The sequence below is a fragment of the Podarcis filfolensis genome, assembly GCF_964270895.1.
Source record: "Podarcis filfolensis genome assembly, chromosome: 14".
NCBI classification, from domain to species: Eukaryota; Metazoa; Chordata; class Lepidosauria; order Squamata; family Lacertidae; genus Podarcis; species Podarcis filfolensis.
Genome location: NC_139616.1, coordinates 43,329,274 through 43,355,057, shown reverse-complemented (window position 1 = coordinate 43,355,057; position 25,784 = coordinate 43,329,274). Strand labels below are relative to the sequence as shown.

Here is a 25,784-nt window from a genome sequence, read left to right as displayed (position 1 = left end):
CCGACCTTCTGATCGGCAAGTCCTAGGCTCTGTGGTTTAACCCACAGCGCCACCCACGTCCCTTGTCCCAGCCCCTATAGTTAGATATAATTTGCGGGTAGCCATCTGATTTGATTTTGATTTTACAGTGGTACCTCGGGTTAAGAACTGAATTCGTTCTGGGGGTTCTTTCTTAACCTGAAACTATTCTGAACCTGAGGTACCACTTTAGCTAATGGGGCCTCCCGCTACCGCTGCACTGTTATTTCTGTTCTCATCCTGAAGCAAAGTTCTTAACCCGAGGTACTATTTCTGGGTTAGCGGAGTCTGTAACCTGAAGCGCCTGCAACCCGAGGTACCACTGTAATCCAATTTTAAGCTGTATTTCAGATGATTGCTGAATTTTATGTCTTAATGTATTATATATTTTGATGTTAGCTGCCCTGAGCCCGGTTCTGGCCGGTGAGGGTGGGATATAAATAAATTTTTTTATTATTATATATTATTATCCTGTTCTCAGAGACATCAGCCAGATTCCCATTACGGGAAGCCTACAAACAAGACATGATCTTCCCTACAAAACAGCCACAAATACCTCTTGCAGGAGGGATTGCCAGGACACTGGTAAGACGGCCACAAGTGGCTTCAGTTGCATCCTCAGGCCTGGGAAACACCCTCAAAGAGCAGCCTGTCCCGTGATGTTGTAAAGCGAAACTCAGGTATTCCCCGCAGGGTCTGGTTTGTTGCTAATGATAGTAAACACCCAGGGTGAGCTGGGAATCTATTTCTGCAAGCCGATGCTCCTTTGGGTTCGCCTCTTTTCAAAGCACAAATTTCATTCAGTGGGTCGGCTAACCGGTTCGCTGAAGTTACTTTTAAAATAAGGTTGTGAAATTTTGGAATGCATTTCATTTAAGCACCCTTATTTGTTTTTTGTTTGCAAAATAAAGCAGCTAACAAATTATTATTGCTATTAATAATAATAGAATTCTGATATGCAAAGGTTTGGCAGTGTTAGAAACACATTCACGTAAATTAAAAGTACAGTGGTACCTCGGGTTACATACGCTTTAGGTGACATACGCTTCAGGTTACAGACTCCACTAACCCAGAAATATTACCTCGGGTTAAGAACTTTGCTTCAGGATGAGAACAGAAATTGTGCAGCAGCGGCATGGCGGCAGCGGGAGGCCCCATTAGCTAAAGTGGTGCTTCAGGTTAAGAACAGTTTCAGGTTAAGTACGGACCTCCAGAACAAATTAAGTACTTAACCCGAGGTACCACCGTAGCCAGAAGACAAAGCAAGCACGCTAACTTCTTTTTTTGGGGGGGGCAATTTGGTGCGTTCCTATTTATTCTATGGATAAATCACAACATAATCGCCCAGTCCCCTCAGAATATCAGGCTACAATGATAACATAATGACTGTCCTGTATATTGTTAGCTTCAGCATCTCTGCTCTGTGTTGTGTTCTCATTCTGCATTGTCCCCCCCCTCTTTTTTCTGTATACTGAATATTGTGAAAACATATTGCGCGTGTGGAACAAACATTCGACAGAAGACTGCTACTTGTTGTTTTGGGATTCTTGCTACAGCAGAAATGAGAACTGTTGAACAAGTGACACATCTTTCACAAGTGGTTTGGCCACTCGTCACTTGCATAAGTAGGTGTTTTGCAGGAAACAAACAAGCTTCCAGGAAGAGGTTGAGAGATGGGATGTGGAGATCTGTTTTCTGCCTGTTGCACAGGGGAAAGATGTGCAACCTGGAGAATGTCAGCATTTTGCAGGAGAGGTTCAAGTGCAGACAGACCAGAAATTTAGTTTTGCACAATTAAAGTGAATTAGAGTGCTCTGCTGACCTGGTACAACAATTCCGGTTTTTGTTTTGATTTTTTTTTTTGCAATTAAAAATGTAGCAGGCAATTCTAAGACTACTCTCCCTGAAAGAGCTGGCTTGAGATGCAGATTTGTACAAATGCAGGATTTATTTTTACATTATTCATTCATTACAAAAGCAGTATTTATTCATTACAAATGAACCCCTTTCCCCTGGTGGTGCTTTTAAATAGCCGAGTCAAACGTGGTGCCTTTCACCAAGTCCAGAAAGTGTGTTGTGGGCTGGGTCTCCCAGTCAGAATTTAAAGCAGTCTTGCATGTCAGTCAAGAAAGGTGAAGGGGCTGTTCCTTCTTCTGTTTCTGAAACTGAGTTTTCCCCTTGCTGATGATGAAGAGGTGGAGGTAGAGGAGAAAGAGAAGAGGGGACAATCATTGAACTGCATGGCCTCTTCAAACCTGCAACAGATTCTGCAACTGCCAAGTCCCCCATTCCAAGAATCCCAGTTTGTTATGCTATCCAATAACTCCCTAGCAGTCTTCACAGAAATACACTGCCCAGGAATCTGGGAGAAGAGAGAACTATTCTGTAGTTTGCTGTAATGCTGTCTTACGCTGCCTCAGATAGTCAAAACTCTGATCCAGCTATCGTATTTTTCGCTCTATAGGACGCACCCGACCATAGGACGCACCTTGTTTTAGAGGGGGAGAAAAAGAAAAAAAAATTCCCCCCCTCTCTGCTCAGCGCCCCTTCAGCGAAGCAGCAGGAGAAACGGAGCCCCTTCCATTTCTCCTCCCGCTTGGCTGAAGGGGCGCTGCGCAGCTCTCCCTCTCTGCTGAAGCCAGGAGAGTCTTGCTCTCCTGGCTTCAGCGAAAGGAACCTGAAGCCTGCGGAGCGCAGCGGGAACAAAGGCTTCAGGCGGCTATCCCTGAAGCCTGGAGAGCGAGAGGGGTCGGTGTGCACCGAACCCCTCTCGCTTTCCAGGCTTCAGAGAAAGCAACGCGAAGCCGCCAGAGCGCAGAGAGAGCGCTCCCTTTGCGCTTCGGAGGCTTCGCGTTGCTATCGCTGAAGCCAAGGAGCCTGCATTTGCTCCATAGGACGCACACACATTTCCCCTTAATTTTTGGAGGGGGAAAAGTGCGTCCTATAGAGCGAAAAATACGGTACTTTAGTTCTGCCAACACTGGCCGGCAGCATTTATCCAAGATTTCAGGCAAGGAATCTTTCCTAGTCCTACCTGGAGGTGCCATTTGGGATTGAACCCAGAAAAACCTTCTGCAAGCCAAGCAGACGCTCTTCTGTTGCCCTGCACCCCCTTCTCCTGACGTCACCCAACTGAAGAAATCTTAGCCAATGAATTGTGCCGGTTGTCACTGGCTGGCTGTCTCCAGTGCACACATTTAAACAATTGTTTTGAAGCAAGAGGTGGACTTTCGTTTGCGATATCTGTATTTTGTCAGGGCAGGGCAGTGAGGAGGCCAACGCCTTCTCTCGTGGGTGGGAACTATTCTTCAAACTTAGAAACGTCAGCTTCAAGGGGAATCCTTGAAATCCTGCTGTCCTGTAAACTGGGGGACTTTTTAATAGAGCCTATGGGAAAATGTGCGCATGTCTGCGTTTGGAACGAAAAGAAGTTCTGTGACCGAGTTCTGCTGTGGAGCTGCAAGCCCGTTTCGTGCTAAGTTCTTGGTGACAGGCTCTAACAAGAGGAGGGAGAGAAAATGTCACAGTTTTATTATGAAAAGCAAGGCTCACTTTTTTCTCTGCACTGGTAACCTCTTGTACTACCCCAGCCAGATTGGCATGTAAAGACAAGGCTTTATGATGTTAGCCGCCCTGAGCCCGGCTCTGGCCAGGGAGGGCGGGGTACAAATAAAATTTTATTATTATTGTTGTTGTTGCATTTTATTGGGGAAAAGCAGCATAAAAATGCCCACTGCCCAATTGTTCCCAATTCACTGCATTATGACATGCCTAGGATGGAAGGGAATACGATTACGGAATTCTGATATCTCTAGGTAACGGTAAAGGGGCCCCTGACCATTAGGTCCAGTCGTGACCGACTCTGGGGTTGCGACGTTCATCTCGCTTTATTGGCCGAGGGAGCTGGCGTACAACCTCCGGGTCATGTGGCCAGCATGACTAAGCCGCTTCTGGCGAACCAGAGCAGCGCACGGAAACGCTGTTTACCTTCCTGCCGGAGTGGTACCTATTTATCTACTTGCACTTTGACTGCTTTCGAACTGCTAGATTGGCAGGAGCAAGGACAGAGCAATGGGAGCTCACCCTGTCACGGGGATTCGAACCACCAACCTTCTGATCGGCAAGTCCTAGGCTCTGTGGTTTAACCCACAGCTCCACCCGCGTCCCTTCTGATATCTCTAGTTTTCACTAATTTCTCCCCTTCCTTTTGTGTAAGGTTAGTTTTGTGCTTTGCTATGTTTCCATTAAGGAAATAAAATCTTTAGGGCAGAGGTAGGAAATACCCAGTTGCACTGCCCTTAACTCTCTCTGCTCAGATGCTGGACCTTCCAAAATGTGCAGGGAGACCAATGCCAGCAGCTACTTACGTTGTCGGGAAAATATTTCTCAATGAGGCCCAGGGCAGCTCGATAGACAAAGGTGTTCTCATGAGTCTGGAGGGCTTCGATCTTCTCCAGGCCCCCAAGCTCTTCCACCAAAAGGCACAGCTTCTGCGTTGCACCCAGCTTCTCAGCAGCCTAATATTGGGATACAATGCAGGGTCCATCTAGTTTAGTATTGTCTACACTGATTGGCAGCAGACCCCCTATTTTTCCAGGTGGAAAGCCCTGCCAGGAGATGCGAGGGGATGAACTTGGATGCAAGGCAGATTCTCTACTACTGAGCTGCCTGCAACCCTGCGCCAAAGAGGAAAAATTGTGTTGTTCCTGCAACAGCATCGATTCCAGGTTAGAACGCTGCTCAGTTGTTCTCGACTGGTTGGATGTGGAGGAACGGTGGGAGGAATCAACTGGTGAGGCCTCAAGGGAAGAAAGCTCAGAGCCAGAGGAGGGTGGTGGGACAATGAGGAGAGGTCAGAGGGAGAAGCCTGGGAAGAGGAGGTGTTGGAAGCTGAAGAAGTAACAGGGCTTGGTGAGCAGGGAGACTCTGTGGCAGGGAGCAGTCCAGAATCAGAGGCAGAAGCAGGAGAGGAAGGAGGCCGAGAGAAAGAGATGAGTCAGGTTGGGGAAGAGTCATGGGTGATTTTCCCTCCTGCTACAACAAGCTCCCCTCCTCGGCCCCCGGTCTCCAAGAACCTGAAGAGGTAAGACGACAGCCGAGCAAAGACAAGCAAGATGAAGAAGCAACAGATTGCTTGAGGGAAAACCAGAGAAGTAGATTTAGAGAGGTGTGGGAATGTGGAGACCTTCTGTCCTGCCTCACTGGGGCAAGATGTACTACTGGGAAGAGATGCTATGCTCACTAGGCCTGAGCTGTTTTGTTTCTTTGAATAAAGAGTTAACTGCACGGACACCTGGTGAGTTATTGCTGACCTGCTCCAGACATCCGTCTCTCTCTCCCCCCCATATCAGTTCTCCCAGGAAGCCTACCAGAGAAGCAGCGATAAAACTTGCACACTTACCAGGAAGAAACTAGAGATGCTGTCCAAGACGACGAGGATAATTTTGGCATCTTTGATAGCCAGCAAGTTCAGCAGAGGTTTAAGGACCCCCGCCTGGACCATTTCCTCCACCTGCTGCTCCGTCCCTCCAGTGGTGAAGTTGGCAACCGCCCAGACAGCCTCCCTTTGGGCCCTGATGTCTCCCTGTTGAAGGTGGGGAAGGATGCGCAGGCAAGTGAATACAAGACAGCTGCAGATCAGCCGGTTCTAGTACAGTGGTACCTTGGGTTACAGACGCTTCAGGTTACAGACTCTGAAAACCCAGAAATAGTATCTCGGGTAGTGGCGTAGTGTGGGGGGTGCAGAGGGGGCCGGCAGCACCGGGCGCAACATCTGGGGGTTAGGGTTAGGGGGCGCAAATCCACGGGTTAGGGGGTGCAAATTACTTGCCTTGCCCCGGGTTCTGACAACCCACGCTACGCCACTGATCTCGGGTTAAGAACTTTGTTTCAGGATGAGAACAGAAATCGCGCGGCGGCAGCAGGAGGCCCCATTAGCTAAATTAGAACAAATTAATTTCTTAACCAGAGGTACCACTGTAATTTAACAGTGAACAGCGCTCAGCATGCAACAGCTGATAGCAGGACTCTCACCTATCCTGCCCCAACGAAAGCAGAAACCACTTACTATAAATAAGGCATGACTTGCTTTATACGAAACTTACATTTATTTTTGTTTAGCAAATCTGCCTAATCAGATTTGGAAACCTTTGGCCCTCTAGATCAGTGTTTCCCCAAACTTGGGTCTCCAGCTGTTTTTTGGACTACAATTCCCATCATCCCTGACCACTGGTCCTGCTAGGTAGGGATGATGGGAGTTGTAGTCCAAAAAAACAGCTGGGGAGACCTAAGTTTGAGAAACGGTGCTCTAGATGTTGAACTGTTTGACAGTGGAACTATCTCCTTCGGGAAGTGGTGGACTCTCCTTCCCTGGAGGTTTTTAAGTAGAGGTTGGACGGCCATCTGTCTTGGATGCTTTTGTTGAGACTCCTACATTGCAGGGGGTTGGACTGGATGACCCTTGGGGTCCCTTCCAACTCTACAGTTCCATGATTTTATGAACTACAACTCCCATCATCCCTGGTCACTAGCCAGGCTTCTTTCGATTTGTAGTTCAGCAACACCTAGAAGGCCAAAAGTTCCCCACTTCTGCACTAAGCAGTTTACCTAAAATGTATAATATTCATAAAAATTCAAATAAAGTCAACATAATTTATTACATCTGCTTGTTAAAGTATCAAAATACATAGAGTCGACTGTTGCTTTTTAAAAGCAAGATCCGTACATAATTAAACAACATGCCTGGATAGCCTTGCATAATCAGAAAAGCTTTTAGCAGAGCAGGCATTGAAAACAGTGCAACGGATGTCACCTGTCTAATATTTAAAAACTTGCATGGGTTTGGCAGTCATGTCACGGGTAGGGGCCAAGAGTCATGCAGAAGCACCCTCCAGTTCCAGAGATTTTCACATTCCCCTAAACATCTATGATACCATAAGGACATTCTTCTTTCATTTAAGGTGGAGGGGAATGCAGATTCTCAGGAACGGCAACCCTTTTCTGTGTGCACTCGGTGTTACGTATTCAGTGGTCTGTGCTTGCCTGAGCTTGAGTCTGGACTAAGGATTCTGAGCTCCTGTGTTCTGATTCGATGCATGATGTCCAATCACAGAACATTTCAAGATTGGGGCCTCTGCCATTGGCCCTTGAACTCTGAGTTGTGATTCGCAGCTTGGAAGTTTAGACAGCCAATCACGGAGGGGATGGGAGTGTCCCAGGCTTTCAGGAATGTATACAGTGGTACCTTGGGTTACGAACTTACCGTATTTTTCACTCCATAAGACTCACTTTTTTCCTCCTAAAAAGTAAGGGGAAATGTCTGTGCATCTTATGGAGTGAATGTGTGGTCGATCGCTGGCTCTCTTTCTGGCCACGCCCCCTTGCCCAGGCCTCCATTGTTGAATGTTCTGCAGATGGAGGCTGTTTGTTTCCCCAGCGACATGTGACTGGCTGATTAGATTATCTGTCTGGAAACTGTAGAAAGGGCTCCCTTTCCTTTCCTAAAGAAGCTGCAGAACTGTGAGTTGAACCCCATAAAAACAGGATCTCCCCCTTTGCAAAGTAAGCTCAACAACTTTGAGCTGATCCTCAAAAAAAACGGGGCTTTCCCCCTTTGCAAAAGCACAACTTTGAGCTGATTCCCCCCAAAAACGGGGCTTTCCCTCTTTCCTCCTCTAAAAACTAGGCGCGTCTTATGGTCAGGTGCATCTTATGGAGCGAAAAATACGGTAATTCATTCCGGAGGTCCGTTCTTAACCCGAAACTGTTCTTAACCTGAGGCGTGCTTTCGCTAATGGGGCCTCCCACTGCTATTGTGCCGCCGGCGCGCGATTTCAGTTCTCATCCTGGGGCAAAGTTCGCAACAACCCTGGGTACTACTTCTGGGTTAGCGGAGTTTGTAATTTGAAGTGTTTGTAACCCAAAGCGGAGGTACCACTGTATAAGCAGTTGTTTTGCCCCAGTTTCCCAGTTTTGTAGTTCAATAAAGAGTCTTGCTGTTATCGCTGTGTCTTGCCTCTTGTCTTAACACACCCTTCCACCAACATTTAGCAATTACCGGCAGCGTTCCCCAGCCTGAGCAAGGGAACCCAGGACAATGCAAAACGTTACCTTCTCCAGCAGCTCCACCAGGGGAGGCAGGAGGCCACAAGTGATGAGCTGCTGTATCTGGCTGCTGGGCCCAGCTGCAATGTTGCTCAAAGCCCAGGCTGCCTCCTTCTGTATGGATGCCTTAGGGTGGTGCAGGAGGTGTGGCAAGACAGACAGCACACCGGCATCGATGGCCATCTGCGTCTGCTCATCTGTGCCAGTGACGATGTTGCCCAGAGTGCGGAGAGCTGGAGTCTGAAACAAAAAACAAAATGCAGAAAAAGTATAGATTAACCAGGGGTGCTAGAGACCCCACCAGTATTCTGAGCATAACTCACAAACACAGGGATGGTTGTATGGATTTGTGCATGCAAGTTCCTCTCAAGCTCTCATTTTTCCAACCTTAAGTCCGGTTCTCCACATGCATTTGTGAATTAGGTAAAGGTAAAGGTACCCCTGCCCATGCGGGCCAGTCGTGTCCGACTCTAGGGTTGTGCGCCCATCTCACTTAAGAGGCCGGGAGCCAGCGCTGTCCGGAGACACTTCCGGGTCACGTGGCCAGCGTGACGAAGCTGCTCTGGCGAGCCAGCACCAGCGCAGCACACGGAAACGCCATTTACCTTCCCACTAGAAAGAGGTACCTATTTATCTACTTGCACTTGGGGGTGCTTTCAAACTGCTAGGTGGGCAGGAGCTGGGACCGAAAGACGGGAGCTCACCCCACCGCGGGGATTCGAACCACCGACCATACGAACGGCAAGTCCTAGGCACTGAGGTTTTACCCACAGCGCCACCCGCGTCCCTATTTGTGAATTATTTTTCCTTAAAAAATTCACCCACAAATATATGAATTATTTGAAAAGCAATTATAATGAACAGATTACGCCAGTAGGACTGCAAGAAGTTCTGTAAGGAGGACTATTTGAAATATTGCAAGAAAGACTATGAAGAGAATTATCAGTTAATGATAATTAAGAGTAATAGAGAAATTAAGAAATGAAGAATAAGTGATAAAGAACAGAAAATCATCAGAGGTTGTTGATGGAAGTCTAAAATATTGTATAAGATAAGAAGCTATGTTAAAGGATTGTTGAAAATGATATGTTAAAAAACCAATAAAAATGTATATAAAAATAAAAAAATAAAAAATTCACCCACATCTTAGTGCTAAGTTCTCTCAATTGACATGCTTTTGCAGGCTATTTTCCCCAATGTAATATATTTTGTGTGTTACGCATACAAAACAATACAGCGTTTCTCAACTTGTGTCACCAGGTATTGTTGGACTACAACTCCCATCATCCCTGATCACTGGGTCCTGCTAGCTAGGGATGATGGGAGTTGTAGCATAGCAACAGCTGGCGACCCAAGCTTCATAAACACTGTGATGCATTATCGTAAGAAATATTTGCATCTTAATACCCCAATATTTGCATTATTGTACTCGTTATTTGGCCGGAGACCTGCATTGTAAAATTCAGAGAAGTGCAGGTTTCAAAGCAAGGCTGTGTTTCTGTTCTTGTGTTATTTGGGATGTGAGCTGAACTGAATTTCTGGCCCATCCCAACAGATGACCTGTGCCATCGAGGGAAAGGGAGAAATATATTTAGCAGTAGCCAGCAAGACTATGTGGCACTGCTTTTCCTAAACGCCTCTTACGCAGGTGGCGCTGTGGTCTAAACCACTGAGCATCTTGTGCTTGCCAATTAGAAGGTCGGTGGTTCGAATCCTCACAACAGGGTGAGCTCCCATTGCTCTGTCCCAGCTCCTGCCAACCTAGCAGTTCGAAAGAACGCCAGTGCAAGTAGATAAACAGTTACCGCTGCAGCAGGAAGCGTTTCTGTGCACTCTGGTTTCCATCACGGTGCGCCAGTAGTGGTTTAGTCCTGCTGGCCACGTGACCCGGAAAGCTGTCTGTGGACAAACGCTGGCTCCATTGGCCTGTAAAGCAAGATGAGCGCTGCAACCCCATAGTCGCCTTTGACTGGTCTTAACCGTCCAGGGGTCAGTTAAAAAGGTAAAGGGACCCCTGACCATTAGGTCCAGTCGTGGACGACTCTGGGGTTGCGGTGCTCATCTCACTTTGTTGGCCGAGAGAGCTTCCGGGTTATGTGGCCAGCATGACTAAGCCGCTTCTGGTGAACCAGAGCAGCGCACAGAAACGCCATTTACCTTCCCGCCAGAGCGGTACCTATTTATCTACTTGCACTGGCGTGCTTTCGAACTGCTAGGATGGCAGGAGCAGGGACCGAGCAACGGGAGCTCACCCCGTCACGGGGATTTGAACCGCTGACCTTCTGATCGGCATGTCCTAGGCTCTGTGGTTTAACCCACAGCGCCACCCGCGTCCCTCCAGGGGTCCTTTACCTTACCTTTTTTTTACCTTTACTTACCAGGATTGGCAGGTCTGCATAGGCCAGGAGCTGCACCAGCCGCGGCAGCACCCCGACCTCCACCACCACATGGATGCGGTCATTGGAGCCATCTGTCAGGTAAGAGAAAGCCCAGCTGGCGTCCGCAAGGATGCCCTCGTCGTCGTACTGCAGAAGGTTCATGAGCATGGGGAGCATCTGTTGCACGGCTCCCATGGGAGGATACGGGTTTTTGCCTCTGCAGAGGTTGGACAGCGTCCATGTGATGTTGCGCAGGAACCCAACCTGGAAAACCAGAATCACATCCAAGGAAACCATTGGCTGAAACCAGAGTGGGAAACAGAACTTCCAAAGACTCCAGGGCCATGGATAAGCTCAAGGAATAGAACAAGCCTTAGAACAAGAATTGGTTCAACTCTGGTCTTCCAGAGGTTGTTAGACTACAGATTACATCATCCCTGACTGCTGGTCAAGCTAGCTGGGGATGTTGGGAGTGGGAATCCAGCAGGATCTGGAGGGTTACAGGCTTCCCATCCCTGGCCTACTGAGCAATAGTTCTAGAAACTGCAATGTCTTGCACCCAGCTCTTGAGCTCTTGTATTCCCATTAGCTACCAATGGCTGTATCCAGCCAGTTCTTGAATGACAGACTTAGCAGACGAACTCTGTTCCAGAAGGAGATCATGATTTGCCAAGTCAAGGGTGCAGTGGGTTGATTTCATTCAGGTCTCTCCCACTAATTCAAGCCTATCCTCTTCTATTCATCAGCTGCATAGGTCAAGGGATTAACTGGTTATCTCAAGGGATTAACCCAGAGGTCAGCAAACTTTTTCAGCAGGGGGCCAGTCCACTGTCCTTCAGACCTTGGGGGGAAGGAGAACGAATTCCTATGCCCCACAAACAACCCAGAGATGCATTTTAAATAAAAGCACACATTCTACTCATGTAAAAACACACTGATTCCCGGACCGTCCGCAGGACGGATTTAGAAGACGATTGGGCTGGATCCGGCCACCGGGCCTTAGTTTGCCTACCCATGGATTAACCGGTCTTCTCAGCTCCAGAGAGCCATATCTATCTATCTATCAAACCAGGTGGAAGCAGAAACATACCGGAGTACAAGGTGTCACCAACGACAGGAGGGGAGGGATTACATTGAAGCTGATCAGCACATCTCTATACTGTGGGCCATCACCTACACAGGATAAAGCATTGGAAATGGTAGTTACTCTCCGGGTGGGTGAAAATAGTGAAACATGTTAATCTCTCCCTGAACTATCCATGGCGGCTGGTTTCCTTTGGCACTGATGGGACAGAGAGCAGGAAGACCAACAGCAGGTGGCACCAGAGTCAATGCACCTTTTCCGTGGTGGCTCCCCGCTTGTTGAATGTTCTCCCCAGGGAGAGGCTCGCCTGGCACCTTCACTACAAACCTTTAGGATGAAAACGTTTCTCTATAACCAGGCCTTTGGTGGATTGACATTCTATGGCCATACACTGTGTGTGTGTGTGTGTATTAGTGATGTATGGAAGTGAGAGCTGGACCATAAAGAAGGCTGATCGCCGAAGAATGGATGCTTTTGAATTATGGTGCTGGAGGAGGCTCTTGAGAGTCCCATGGACTGCAAGAAGATCAAACCTCTCCATTCTGAAGGAAATCAGCCCTGAGTGCTCACTGGAAGGACAGATCCTGAAGCTGAGGCTCCAATACTTTGGCCACCTCATGAGAAGAGAAGACTCCCTGGAAAAGACCCAGATGCTGGGAAAGATTGAGGGCACAAGGAGAAGGGGACGACAGAGGATGAGATGGCTGGACAGTGTTCTCGAAGCTACCAGCATGAGTTTGACCAAACTGCGGGAGGCAGTGGAAAACTCCTGGTGTGCTCTGGTCCATGGGGTCACGAAGAGTCGGACACGACTAAACGACTAAATAACAAATATATATATATACACTAAATGACATTTCAAAATATTCATTTAAACAACTTTAAACCAATGGCTTCCCTTCTTCTCTTTCGGTGGTTCATTTTGCATACCATACATCCCTGCACATTTTACATGAACTATACCATTCAACAATCCACCACTGAGCCTCCTGGGCTTGCCGATCGGAAGGTCGGCGGTTCAAATCCCCATGACGGAGTGAGCTCCCGTTGCTCAGTCTCTGTGGACAAACACCAGCTCTCTCGGCCTGAAACCGAGATGAGTGCCGCAATCCCATAGTCGCCTTTGACTGGGCTTAACCATCCGGGGGTCCTTTACCTTTACCATTTTCATCTTATTACATCCATCAAAACTTATTTACACTGTTGAATTTATCATAATGCTACCAGTGTTTTTAAATGAACACAATTTCGCGCCCCCCCATATGGGACATTCTATGGCCTTTTAAATGGGTTTGTGGAAGGGACATTCTTGGTTTGTTTTTACTGTGTTATCTATTGTGTGTTCTCATTTTGTATTTTTATGTTGTGAACCACCATCCTGCAACCTGCGGTATACAAATCGAATAAATAGCAATAATTGCAACCCTCCCCTAGTTCACTTCATTGTGCACCTGGGGAAGCTGTAAGGTTTTCTGCTGACCAGGAGGATGGACCAAGAAGTCCCCACGTGAAGTTAAGTGTGGACCCTAGAATGTTCTGGGCACCCTGTGTTGGGAACCAGTCACAAGAGAACTGGGTTCCAGCATGGGCAAGCGCCCCTTGAACTGGGATCGCCTGCCTTTATGACTGAACTAGCCTGGCATGTTGATGGTCTACTTGTTGGCTGCCCCAAATGTTGATGGTTTGGCTCTCATTGACCAAGACCCAGCAGTTTGTTGGAAATCCAAAAGTACCGCCACTTACCTGCTATGTTCCCCAAGGCCCACACAGCTTGTTCACAGATATGCATCTTTGGAGAAGACAAGATGACTATCAAGCCTTGCACAGCATTGGCCTCCACTACCGCTCTGGTCTGCTCAGGTGTCCCAGAAGCAATGTTAGTGAGCGCCCAAGCAGCCTCTAGCTGCAAGCTTGGAGCGTCGTGATGATACAAAAAGTCCACGAGTTTAGGAATGACTCCAGTTTCAACGACTTGGTCAATGGGAGGGTTCTTATGTTGAGAGAGTAGTTTCCTGTGGATGGGGAGATGGATGAGAGCCTTAATCAACTATTGAGCACAGGTCGGCTGACTTCAGGCTTGCAGGACACACTTTTTAAAAAAACAAACAAACCTTAAGTCCAAATATCCGGCAACCAGAACCATGAGCAAAATAGTAGCTGGCTGAACAGAGTGCCTCCGTAAGGCCAACACAAGCTCAGCCCAGTAATTTGTAATCAGCACCAAAAAGAAGTCCACCAACCCTTCCACACTAAATTCCACTTTTGGTTTTCCCTTTTATTGTTTTTGCAGCAATTTAATTTGGGGAGGGGGAGACAGGAAAGCTTTTCAGTTGTAGCTATTGGTAAACAACTCAAACTTCTACTGCTCCAGATTTTGCAATGCCAGTAGAACCACAACAGATTCAAAGGTCAGTGAATACAAAGTCTACATATACAGGATTTCAAGCTGTTGCAGAAAAAATATACACTGGCGGCTTCAAATGCAGTGAGGCAATTTCCCTTGATTCTGTTGGTCCAGGCCCTACCTGCCAGAACAGGATAAAACAAGCTTGCTCCATCTTTCATGTGACAACCCTTTAAATATAGTCTCCTCCTATCCAAGCTAAACATGCCCACCTATCTCAACCGCTCCTCCTAAGGCTTCGTTTCCAGACCCTTGATCATCTTGATCACCCTCCTCTGCAGCTTGTCAACATCCATCCCAAATTGTGGTTCCCAGAACTGGACACAGGACTCCAGGTGTGGTTTGACGAAGGCAGAATAGACCAGTACAATGACTTCTTTGTTGGGACGTGGGTGGCACTGTGGGTTAAACCACTGAGCCTAGGACTTGCCGATCGGAAGGTCGGCAGTTCGAATCCCCGCGACGGGGTGAGCTCCCGTTGCTCGGTCCCTGCTCCTGCCAACCTAGCAGTTTGAAAGCACGAAGTGCAAGTAGATAAATAGGTACCACTCCGTTGGGAAGGTAAACGGTGTTTCCGTGCGCTGCTCTGGTTCACCAGAAGCGCTTAGTCATGCTGGCCACATGACCAGAAGCTGTACGCCGACTCCCTCGGCCAATAAAGCGAGATGAGCGCCGCAACCCCAGAGTTGGTCACGACTGGACCTAATGGTCAGGGGTCCCTTTACCTTTACCTTTATGACTTCTTTTGATCTGGACTCTATACTTCTGGTGATGCAGCCTAGAATAGTATTAACTTTTTTTGCTGCTGCATCACACTGTTGACGCATGTTGAGTTTGGCGTCTACTAAGACCCCCTAGACCCTTTTCACATGTACTACTGGCAAGTCAGGTGTCCCCCATCTTACATTTGTGCATCTGATTCTTCCTACCTAAGTGCAGAACCTGACATTTGTCTCTATCAGAATTCATTTTGTTAGTTGGGGCTCAGTTCTCCAATCTTCTAAGATAATCTCGAAGCCCTCCTTTGTGATTTCTACTTCCTTCCATCTCTCCCTTATTACATCTCAGCTCATCTGTAAGCTTCGTTCGGTTCTGCTGGGTAGCAGAACAGACTGGGGCTCTGCAGCTGTGGCAAGGAAACCTTTGCCCTGCCTTGCCATCCAAGATATTTCAGAAGGCTTAGCAATCCCAGCAGAGGCACTAGGGAAGAGCGTAAAACAGTGGCAGCTCACCTGTGGTCCTCCAGATGTTGCTGGACCACAACTCCCATCATGCCTTGCTGGCTGGGAGATATAGTCCCAACAATATTACAAAGGGCACTGGAATTGGGAAAGCGGTGTTAGAAGAATCAGCTTTGCCTTCACATACCTGATGGACATGGTTGCCTTGAGAATAAGATGTTGATCGTCTGATTTCAGTGCCTCAACTATTTCCTCCAAAGGAATTTGAGCAACCTGGGTTATGGAAGAAGGGAATTATGAATCAGGCGTGACAGAGACCACAAGACCAGCCTACTGAATCAGGCCAATGGCCCATCTGGTCCAGAATCTTGTTCTCAAAGTAGCCAACAAGATGCCTCAATGGAAAGCCAGCAAGCAAGACATGGTTACTTGGGGCATAGAAGAAGAAGTTTGGATGCGATACCCCACTTTATCACTACCCGAAGGAGTCTCAAAGCGGCTAACATTCCCCTTTCCCTTCCTCCCCCACAACAAACACTCTGTGAGGTGAGTGGGGCTGAGAGACTTCAGAGAAGTGTGGCTAACCCAAGGTCACCCAGCAGCTTCAAGTGACAAGAAACAAGATTCCAACGAAACATACAGAAAAACTTTCCGACAGTAAGAGCTGTTTGACAGTGGAATGGGAGGTGGTGGACTCTCCTTCCTTGGAGGTTTTTAAGCAGAGTTTGGGTGGCCATCTGTCATGGATGCTTTAGCTGAGATTCCTGCATTTCAGGGGATTGTTCTAGATGACCCTTGAGGTCCCTTCCAACTCTACAATTCCATGATTCTATGTACATACCTGATTCTTCTCTGGTGTGAGGTCATCTTCTGTGCTGACACTGATGTTCCTTCGCTTCAAGATCTGCAGGTCCTTCCTCGCCTTGCGAAGTTCAACTTCCGTTTCCACTCTTTGCCTTCGCATTTCCTAGAAAGGGAGACAGTCAAGTATTGCTAAAAAAACAAAAGTAAGTGTTACAGTCTTGGGGTGGCCATGATGACAGGGCCAAGTCTCAGGTGTATGAATTATAGGGCCTTCATCTCAGCAGTCTAATCTAGGAAGGGACCTCCAACTGTTTTGAAGGGGGGGATTCAAGCCCCTACCAGTAATTCTGGCACCAACTTGAGCACAATGCTGCAACATTTTGTTGCAGTTCCTACTGTCTCAATTATATGGAGATGCCCGGTCTGCAAATTCCATGTGCAAAGCACAAGTTTGCATTTCTGGTCTGCTCCCCTTACTGCACATGCCCCGCTGCTTCCTAATCCATCAGCCGGCCTAGCTAGAGACTCGTTTCTCAGTCCTGGTAAGATTCCCCATACTTACTAGAAGGTTTTTGCCTCTGTTTTTGAATTTCTGCATCCGCTTCTGTTGCTCACTGGTGACTGGCATCTTCACAGCTGTCTTCAGGAGACACAAAATGGCCGACGGGGCTGCCTTGCGCCTAAGGGACCAGAGTCAGATTTTGTTCTGGGTACTCCAGACCGTTGCTGGCAGAATTAAATCTGATTTTGTGCTAGCATCATACAGGAAGGTGGTGGATGTTTGGTGGAAGGCAGGGCGAGAGGCGGGCAAGGGATGACCTACTGCAATGCGCTCTATGTGGGGTTACCTTTCAAGGTGACCCGGAAACTACAACTTATCCAGAATGTAGCAGCTAGACTGGGAGTGGCCACCAAGACCATATAACACCAGTCCTGAAAGACCTACATTGGCTCCCAGCACGTTTCCGGGCACAATTCAAAGTGTTGGCGCTGACCTTGAAAGCCCTAAACGGCCTTGGCCCAGTATATCTGAAGGAGCATCTCCACCCCCATCGTTCAACCCAGACACTGAGGTCTAGTGCCGAGGGCCTTCTGGCGGTTCCCACCCTGCGAGAAGTGAGGTTACAGGGAACCAAGCAGAGGGCCTTCTCGGTGGTGGCGCCCACCCTGTGTAACGCCCTCCTATCAGATGTCAAGGAAAGAAACCACTATCCGACTTTTAGAAGACATCTGAAGGCAGCTCTGTTTAGGGAAGTTTTTAAAGTTTGATGTTTTATTGTGCTTTTAATATTCTGTTGGGAGCTGCCCAGAGTGGCTGGGGAAACTTAGCCAGATGGACGGGGTATAAATATCATCATCATCTTCTTCTTCTTCATCCCAGGGAGAGAGACTGGGAGAAGAAATGGAAGCTCTCAGGTAAGAGCTGAGAGGGTCCCTCACTTTCTGTGCATGACAAGGGAATTACTCTTGAGAGAGGACTATGTATTTTCTTTCTTTCTTTTGGGCTGTCATATGTCTGGATTTTCCCAGACATCACCAGGATTTCAAAGGCGGAATTGGCGTCCGGGAAGAATTTCCAGAAGGTGGCACTTTGCCCTGGATCTTAGGCAAGTCAGTCAAACAATCACAGGTTTGGGGTTGTTTGCATTTTTGTAAAAGAAAAGCTCAAGAACTATGGGGTTTGTCTACAAAAAGCTCGACAAAAAAACAACTTTCAGGGTGTCCTGGTTTTCATTTTTTAAAATATTGCAACCCTATTTTCTCTCTCTTTTTAAACTTTTAATTTAGATTAGTTTCTTTTATCTTACTGTATTATGAAAAAAGCTTTCATAAAATCTTATGAAAAAGATTTTGTGCTGTTATTATTACCAACCTGTTATATTCCTTACCTACCCTCCACGCCTTACAACAACTCGAAAAATATATTAGATTTCTCTGGAAATGCTTGCCAAAAAAAGTCTTTTGCTTCCAAACAGCCTTAGTGTTTCAACTCAGGTCCTGCAAAAGTAGCTGGAGGGCAGATCCCACCATCCCTGACCTCTGGCCATTGCATTAATAATAATAATAATAAATTTTATTTATACCCGCCCTCCCTGGCCAGAGCCAGGCTCAGGGCGGCTAACACCAATAAAATCACAGTAAAAACATAACAGGGGAAAAAGAGAGAGGGGGAAAAAAAGAATTGCATGCAAAAGTGTGTACACTGGGAGAAAATAGCACTAAAATTGTCAGACAGGGCAGTACTACAGGTACTACATAATACCCATTCATCATCTGTAAGAACCTGGTCATTTAGTGTAGCAGCACCTAAACTTTGGAACACCCTGCCTCTTGAGATCAAGCAGGTGTCTTCACTATACCCTTTTTGGCACCTTCTAAAACACCGTATTTTTTCGTCTATAAGACGCCCCCATGTATAAGACACCCCCTATTTTGGGGGACTCAGGTTTAAGAAAATGGGGCGAGATGTATCCGTGTATAAGACGCCTCCAAATTTTTGACATTATTTTTTAGGGGGAAAAACCTAGTCTTATACACAGAAAAATATGGTAATTCCTGTTTAGACAAACCTACCCAGATGCTTAGAATGTCAAGGTAATTTTAATATGTTTTAGCATTTTATCTTTCCTATGTTTTAAAGAAGTTTTGTAAGTTTTTCTTGAATTTACTGTTTTAGATTTTGTAAACTGCTTTGTTTTTGTTTTTCCAATCAAGCGGTGAATACATTTTATGAAATAAATAATAAATAAAACGCTGGTGAGTTTTCAGGACTCTTTTTTAAAAAATAGAACTCAAGATTGGAAAAAGGAACCTTAGAACAAAACAAAAAAATGACAGGAAGAGAGAAGAATCCAGAAATCCAGAAAACTAAATGCCACATATGAAGTCTCTGCAATGCAACAGCTGAAATAGTTAAATCCAGAAACTCATCATCACCTATCCTGACAATGTCTCCACAACATGCAATGACCTGAACAAAAGAAAACTTCTGTTCAACATCAAAATGTCCCTATAGTTCTTCAGTCATATGTTTTAGATGCCAAAATGTCAGCATAAGATGTTCAAAACATTATTTGGATAATTGAAATTCCAAATGCATTTTGGCTTAGGAGTCTTCTCTGGTGGCCTGTTTGGTTATGCAACATCCTTTCTGCATGAGTTCAGCCTAAAACTACAAATAATTTTGCTTTAAAAGTGCAATAAAAAAGCCAAGTCACCCAATTTTCTCCAGTTGCATAAACTAAAAACAGTCTTCTGCCCTTCAGATCATTGCCTGTGCTAATGTCAAAAGCCTTTATCACCACTTGGCTCAAGCTTACAAAAACTGGCTATCATCTGTTAAAAACAATATATAAACATATAACAGAAAACCATCTCTCTGTACACATACAGAAAAACTTACTAATGTAAACTTCTGAGTCCTACTAGTCAGGAATTCGTCCTATGAACTCATGCAGAAGGACCTCCTATATATTACCAAACCTTATTCATTGCACACCTGACCTTAACATGTTAATCAGGTTCCTACTCCCATTTCTTAGACATTTCCATCCATTCTGTGAAGACTTACAGTGACAGCAATCGCCCATCTCTTCCCCAGTATATATGAATACAGAGTAATAACCACAACGGCGAGAAGGATGGCACAATTCCTAGCAAGATTGCACCTTCCAATTCTTACACAGCAGACATCCATTCTATGTTCCCATGGAGTCTGTTAGGTGCTTCTGTCTTTAATGGCCCACCTGGTTTCAAATAGCCATCAGTGGTTTTTCCCCCCCTTCAATTATTTTTATTTATTTTCCAAAATTTTAAACAAACAAACAAACATACATCTTAATTGTACTTCATCCGATCTTAGTAACATTGTTAAGTGACTTCCTCAAATCCCCCTGGCTGGATTTCAGTGTATATCATTGTAACAGTTTTCCAAAACCAATTTTCTTATAGAATTAACTTAATCACTTAACATCTTTCTTTCTTTCCCTTTTAACTTTAAACATGTTATTCTCTAACATTTCATATTTAAATCCTAAGCCTGGATGGCTTCTGGGTAGGAGTTGATCACGGTGAGGGTTTGCCAAGTGTGCCTTCCTCTTAGCACGTTTCCCCCTTTCGTCCTGAGTCCGCAACCAGAAGGAGGAGGACTGGAGGAAATTCAAAGACTATTTAGTTGAATAGGTTGCAAAACTTGCAAAACTAGTTGCAAAACTTGCAAAACTAGTTGAAAAACTTGCAAATATCAAATAGCCATCAGTGTTGGCACCTGAGAGGAGAGAAGGCCAGGCCAAAGTCAAGGGGGCACCTGGGAGACCACTACAGGCCATTGGTCCAGACACAAGAATTACCCACGCTGGAAGAGTGGCAGACGAAAGTGATTGATTATATGGGACTGGCTGAGATGACTGGCAGAATCCATGACCAAGGGAAAGAGACGGTGGAAGAAGATTGGAAGAAATTTAAAGTTTATCTTAAGAACTGTTGTAAAATTAATGAGTGCTAAAATGTCATGGGTAATGTAAAACAGAATTGCAGTGATAAATAATTGGGTAAGAGGAAAAAGATTAGAAATTGAATTACAAGTATTGAAATTAGGGGTTGCTGGGAAAATTTAAAACAGGGATGCAGAAAAGGGAGGTATGGGGAAGTCGTTGAAACAAGGTTCAAGAAAGAGAGGTTAAGAAATTATATGTGTTTACATGTTTGTTTGTTTATGTGTTATGTCGCTAATTGTTAGTTGTTTTGTGTTTTAATATATGTTGTAAAATCAATAAAAATCTATTATAACACTACAGGCCATTGGTCCATCCATCCAGCTCAGATTTGTTCCACAATGGTTTTTAAAAAGTGTTTGAAACAGCCCTGTTTGAGTGGCCAGGTGGGGGGAAACCCAGGTCACTGGCAGAGGAAAGGGGGAGCGGGGGGAGCGTACCGCCCCTGGCACCATCAGGGAGGGGGGTACCATCGTGGCCGCCCCCCACCATGCCGGCACCATGCCCCACGTGCGCCAGCCACGCCCCCGCCTGCTCTCTGCTCCCGGGTGCCAGAGCATGCAGCTCTGCCACTGACCCAGGTGGGGCTTTTGCCCCTTTAATAAAGCTGTGCAACAGAGGGAAAGTCAGAGAAGCTTGTTTGGCAAGATGTAGCATGTCTTCCGTATCGTTAAAGCTATGGTTTTCCCAGTGGTGATGTATGGAAGTGAGAGCTGGGCCATAAAGAAGGCTGATCGTCGAAGAATTGATGCTTTTGAATTATGGTGCTGGAGGAGACTCTTGAGAGTCCCATGGACTGCAAGAAGATCAAACCTATCCATTCTGAAGGAAATCAGCCCTGAGTGCTCACTGGAAGGACAGGTCCTGAAGCTGAGGCTCCAATATTTTGGCCACCTCATGAGAAGAGAAGACTCCCTGGAAAAGACCCTGATGTTGGGAAAGATGGAGGGCACAAGGAGAAGGGGATGACAGAAGACGAGATGGCTGGACGGTGTTCTCGAAGCTACCAGCATGAGTTTGACCAAACTGCGGGAGGCAGTAGAAGACAGGAGTGCCTGGCGTGCTCTGGTCCATGGGGTCATGAAGAGTCGGACACGACTAAACGACTCAACAACAACAAGCATGTCTTCTGCAACTGCAGTTCAGTGGGCTGGATATACCAGCTGAGATCCCTACTATTAAAGGTGCAGCGGCCCTGTTCTTTTTTGCTAGACCTCCTGAGATCCCCATTTCAGCCCAGCTATTAAAGGTGCAGGAGCCCTTTGAAGGAGCCTCTGGCAACCCTAGATTTATTTATTTTTCATGGAGTCAGGGTTGAGTCAGGAGCTGGATTTGAGGAGAAGGGGTGACTACAGGCAGTGGAAGAAAGGGAAAGGTATGGGCAAATCGGACAATTTCAGTTTCTGAGTTTTCCAACCTTCAGTTTTGTTTTGCATATTTCCACATCAGGTTGCGTTAAAAGGGGGGGGGGGAATCCTTGTGAAAATTCATTCGCATTGTAGTGTGAATTTCTCTAGCTAACATACCCATTTTTACAAAAGCAGCTTCCCATAATATAATCATAGCTGTTTCACTTTTTTAAGGGAAATTCCCTTATTCCAAATAGGATTCCTTGCAAGAAAAGGGAAAAGTTGACAGCTATGAATATAATGCGACCTTGTGCACTATTTTCACCAATATGTGTGCTTCTATGCACACTTTGCTCTGGGAGGACATACATTCCAGGGCACATGACAACTACGCTGGAAAATTCGGAGCAGTGTGAATTTCAAAGGATAGCTGCCTTTCAGTCCTTGAATTGGTTTGGATAGTGTGACCCAGGTTTGGGGGCCTTTAAATCTGAATGGAGCCTAATTTATCCCCTGATCCCTAACTACCAGGTATACACTCAAGCTGCAAGCATGCAGGCAGTATTTTGGATTTCCAGTGAGGGGGAAGCTCGATGACTTGGTCTTAAGCCAACGGGTGGGCTTTTGAGGGGCGACCCCCAGGAAACTCTGCATCCTGTGGCGCAATGGGTCAGTGAGTCTGGCTGTCAACCAGAAGGTTGGTGGTTTGAGCCCACCCAGGGACGACTGCGGGCAGAATTTCTGCATTGCAGGGGGTCTACCAACTCTCTATGATTCTTTGAAGAGGGAGGGAGGATTGCAGGCCTTTTCCCTGCTGGAGCTGCTTCTGTAAATAGAAGCCCAAGAGAAAGTTCTGCCCTTGTTTGGACCAATATCCAGCCTCTGCCACGGTGAGGATACCAAAGGGAGTATTCCAGTTCCATGCAACAGCTGGGGATTAAGATGCCCGGCCAAAGGGGTGAGTCAGCACTTCTGCATTTTGTGTTGTGACTAATAAAATCTCAGAGTCTAAACAGGCACACGCGCCCCTCTGTCTTAAAAGAACTGCACGAGACCCGCTTCCAGATTTTCCCTCCTGGTCTTTCGGTAAAGGAAGAAGCACCTTCTCCTGTCAATTTTGGCTAATTAGTTGCTGCCTCCGTGAAAGGAGAGTTAATCCACCCTTCTGCTTGTCCCAACCCAAGCAGTTTTCTGTTTGCCCCATGCTTTCTAGGCATGGATCTAAGTCAGGGGTCAGCAAACTTTTTTAGCAGGGGGCCGGTCCAATGTCCCTCAGAGATGCATTTTAAATAAAAGCACACATTCTACTCATGTAAAAACACCCTGATTCCCGAACTGTCCGCAGGCTGGATTTAGAAGACAATTGGGCCAGATCTGGCCCCCGGGCCTTAGTTTGCCTACCCATGATCTAAGTGGTTCTGCCTTTGCCCTGAAAAACCCACTCTTTAGTGCTCAACAAATGACAATTCATGGAAAACCCGATTGCCTTTTGTTCTGTTTCAGTGCTGAACTTCAGCTTTTCCTGGGGGAAATGGAGCTATAGATAAGCCCAGAAGCGAGCCTTTTTTCCTCCTCCTGGTCACAGTCCATTGCTTTGTAGATGCGCAGAATCATTGTTTTTGCTCATATGCACATTTATGCACATGTAACTAAAACTCACACAACTGATTGAAGATGATGCTTTCAGCCTGTCGACAGCCTTAATGATTATTTATATAGCGGCAACAAGGTGCAGGGCACTTGGCAGAGTAACATCAGGGAAGCGAGGGCAAGGAGCCAGGTACAACAGCACCGTTGTAGCTTCTCGACGACCCTGCACTTGCAGCCTAACACAGTAGAGTGCATTTAGCTGTTCAAAACGCGGCTGGAGGAGCAAAGGTTACCCAGTGTTTTCTGAGTGATGGACCCAAAGACAGTGGATAACTGACAAGCCCTCCAGGCCAAGGATGGGGAACCTGTGGTCCTCTAGATGTTCTTGGACTTCAGCTCTCATCAACCCCGGCTCACTTAGCCAATGATGAGACCAATGACGAGACTTTGGTAGTCTTTCGTAATTTGGCGCCTTGGGTGAGGCCAAAATTTGGTGCCCCCAAATGCATCTTCTCAATTATGGAGCTGTTCAGTTTTGTGGCCCCCTCAGCTTGGCGCCCTGTTCAGTAGAACTGCCTGCAGCACCCTAAATCTGGTGCATATGAGATGATGGGAGTTGTAGTTCAGCAACGTCCAGAGGGCCACAGGTTCTCCACCTCTCCCCTGGGCTTCAACTTTTAAATGTTTAATATTAAATATTGCTGTATGAATCTTTTCATGCAAATGGAATAACTTTAAACATAGCAGGCGATATTGGAACCACTAAAACCATCCCCTTTTGGCACCTGCTAAAATGATTCCTGTTTAGACGAGCCTAGCCAGATGCTTAGAAAGTTGATGTGAATCTTAATCTATTCTAGTGTTTCAGCTTTTTGTATCTTTTAAATTATTGTTTACATTTTTCTTGATTTTATCATTTTATCTTTTTGTAAACCGCTTTGAGGGTGTTGGGGGTTTTTTTACAATCAAGAGATGTAATATATTATTATCTCAACACACATACACATATATTTATTTAACCTACTATATTTTGTATAAATGGGCTCCAAATTTATTTATACAAAATATATTAGGTTACAAATAAATATATATGTATATATAATTCTTATAACAATATACTACACCTTTCTATCTTTTTTTTTACATTTTCAATTTTTTATCTTTATTCCGTGTTGTTTATTTTAACCGTTGTTTTGAAAATGATTATAAGAAAACCAACCAAGCGGTGTATAAATTTTAGGAAATAGAAGGATAAACCAAATGATTTCAATCCAAGCACTGGACTATATACAGTGGTACCTCAGGTTAAGTACTTAATTCGTTCCGGAGGTCTGTTCTTAACCTGAGACTGTTCTTAACCTGAAGTACCACTTTAGCTAATGGGGCCTCCTGCTCCTGCTGCTGCATGATTTCTGTTCTCATCCCGAAGCAAAGTTCTTAACCCGAGGTACTATTTCTGGGTTAGAGGAGTCTGTAACCTGAAGCGTATGTAACCCGAGGTACCACTGTATGCATATTATGCATTGATCTCTCTTTTCTGTCTCTCCTCACGGCACTTGACATGAGCCACCCATTGTCTGAATCTGAATCACAGAATCATAGAATCATAGAGTTGGAAGAGACCACAAGGGCCATCGAGTCCAACCCCCTGCCAAGCAGGAAACACCATCAGAGCACTCCTGACATATGGTTGTCAAGCCTCTGCTTAAAGACCTCCAAAGAAGGGGACTCCACCACACTCCTTGGCAGCAAATTCCACTGTCGAACAGCTCTTACTGTCAGGAAGTTCTTCCTAATGTTGAGGTGGAATCTTCTTTCTTGTAGTTTGGATCCATTGCTCCGTGTCCGCTTCTCTGGAGCAGCAGAAAACAATCTTTCTCCCTCCTCTATGTGACATCCTTTTATATATTTGAACATGGCTATCATATCACCCCTTAACCTCCTCTTCTCCAGGCTAAACATGCCCAGCTCCCTTAGCCGTTCCTCATAAGGCATCGTTTCCAGGCCTTTGACCATTTTGGTTGCCCTCCTCTGGACACGTTCCAGTTTGTCAGTGTCCTTCTTGAACTGTGGTGCCCAGGCTTTCACTCTGGCTTCCTTCTCACCGCTAGCCGACCCAAGTCTCTCCCTTCACCTGGCACAACGGAGCCTCGGCTCAGACGGTGCCTTTAATGAGAGAAATCTGCAAGGCAGAGCTTCTATTTCGGCCTCTCCTCCGGTCCCTCGAGCCACAAGGCCATGTTTATAAGACACCCTATAAGGAAGAAGAGAAGGAAGAAGAAATCCCCAAGAAACTGAGGCAACACTTGATCTCTCCTGAGGGATCTGATCCTGGGCCAATCGGCTTCCCTTAAGCAAAGTCGCCGGTGCTCATAGGGAG

The 25,784-nt window shown here is 46.2% G+C and overlaps 1 protein-coding gene across 1 annotated transcript; it reads right to left on the bottom strand.

Annotated features, from left to right (window-relative positions):
- Positions 1-1,964: 1,964 nt before the first annotated feature.
- KPNA7 (karyopherin subunit alpha 7) lies at positions 1,965-25,657 on the bottom strand. Its single transcript, XM_083585758.1, has 11 exons — positions 25,539-25,657; positions 16,535-16,652; positions 16,010-16,135; positions 15,356-15,441; positions 13,327-13,595; positions 11,590-11,672; positions 10,500-10,763; positions 8,128-8,361; positions 5,420-5,602; positions 4,386-4,535; positions 1,965-2,199 (listed from the first exon to the last, which is right to left on the bottom strand). The coding sequence occupies exons 2-11, from the start codon at positions 16,598-16,600 to the stop codon at positions 2,113-2,115; spliced, it is 1,548 nt and encodes a 515-aa protein (XP_083441884.1). The 5' UTR covers positions 16,601-16,652; positions 25,539-25,657; the 3' UTR covers positions 1,965-2,112.
- Positions 25,658-25,784: the final 127 nt, after the last annotated feature.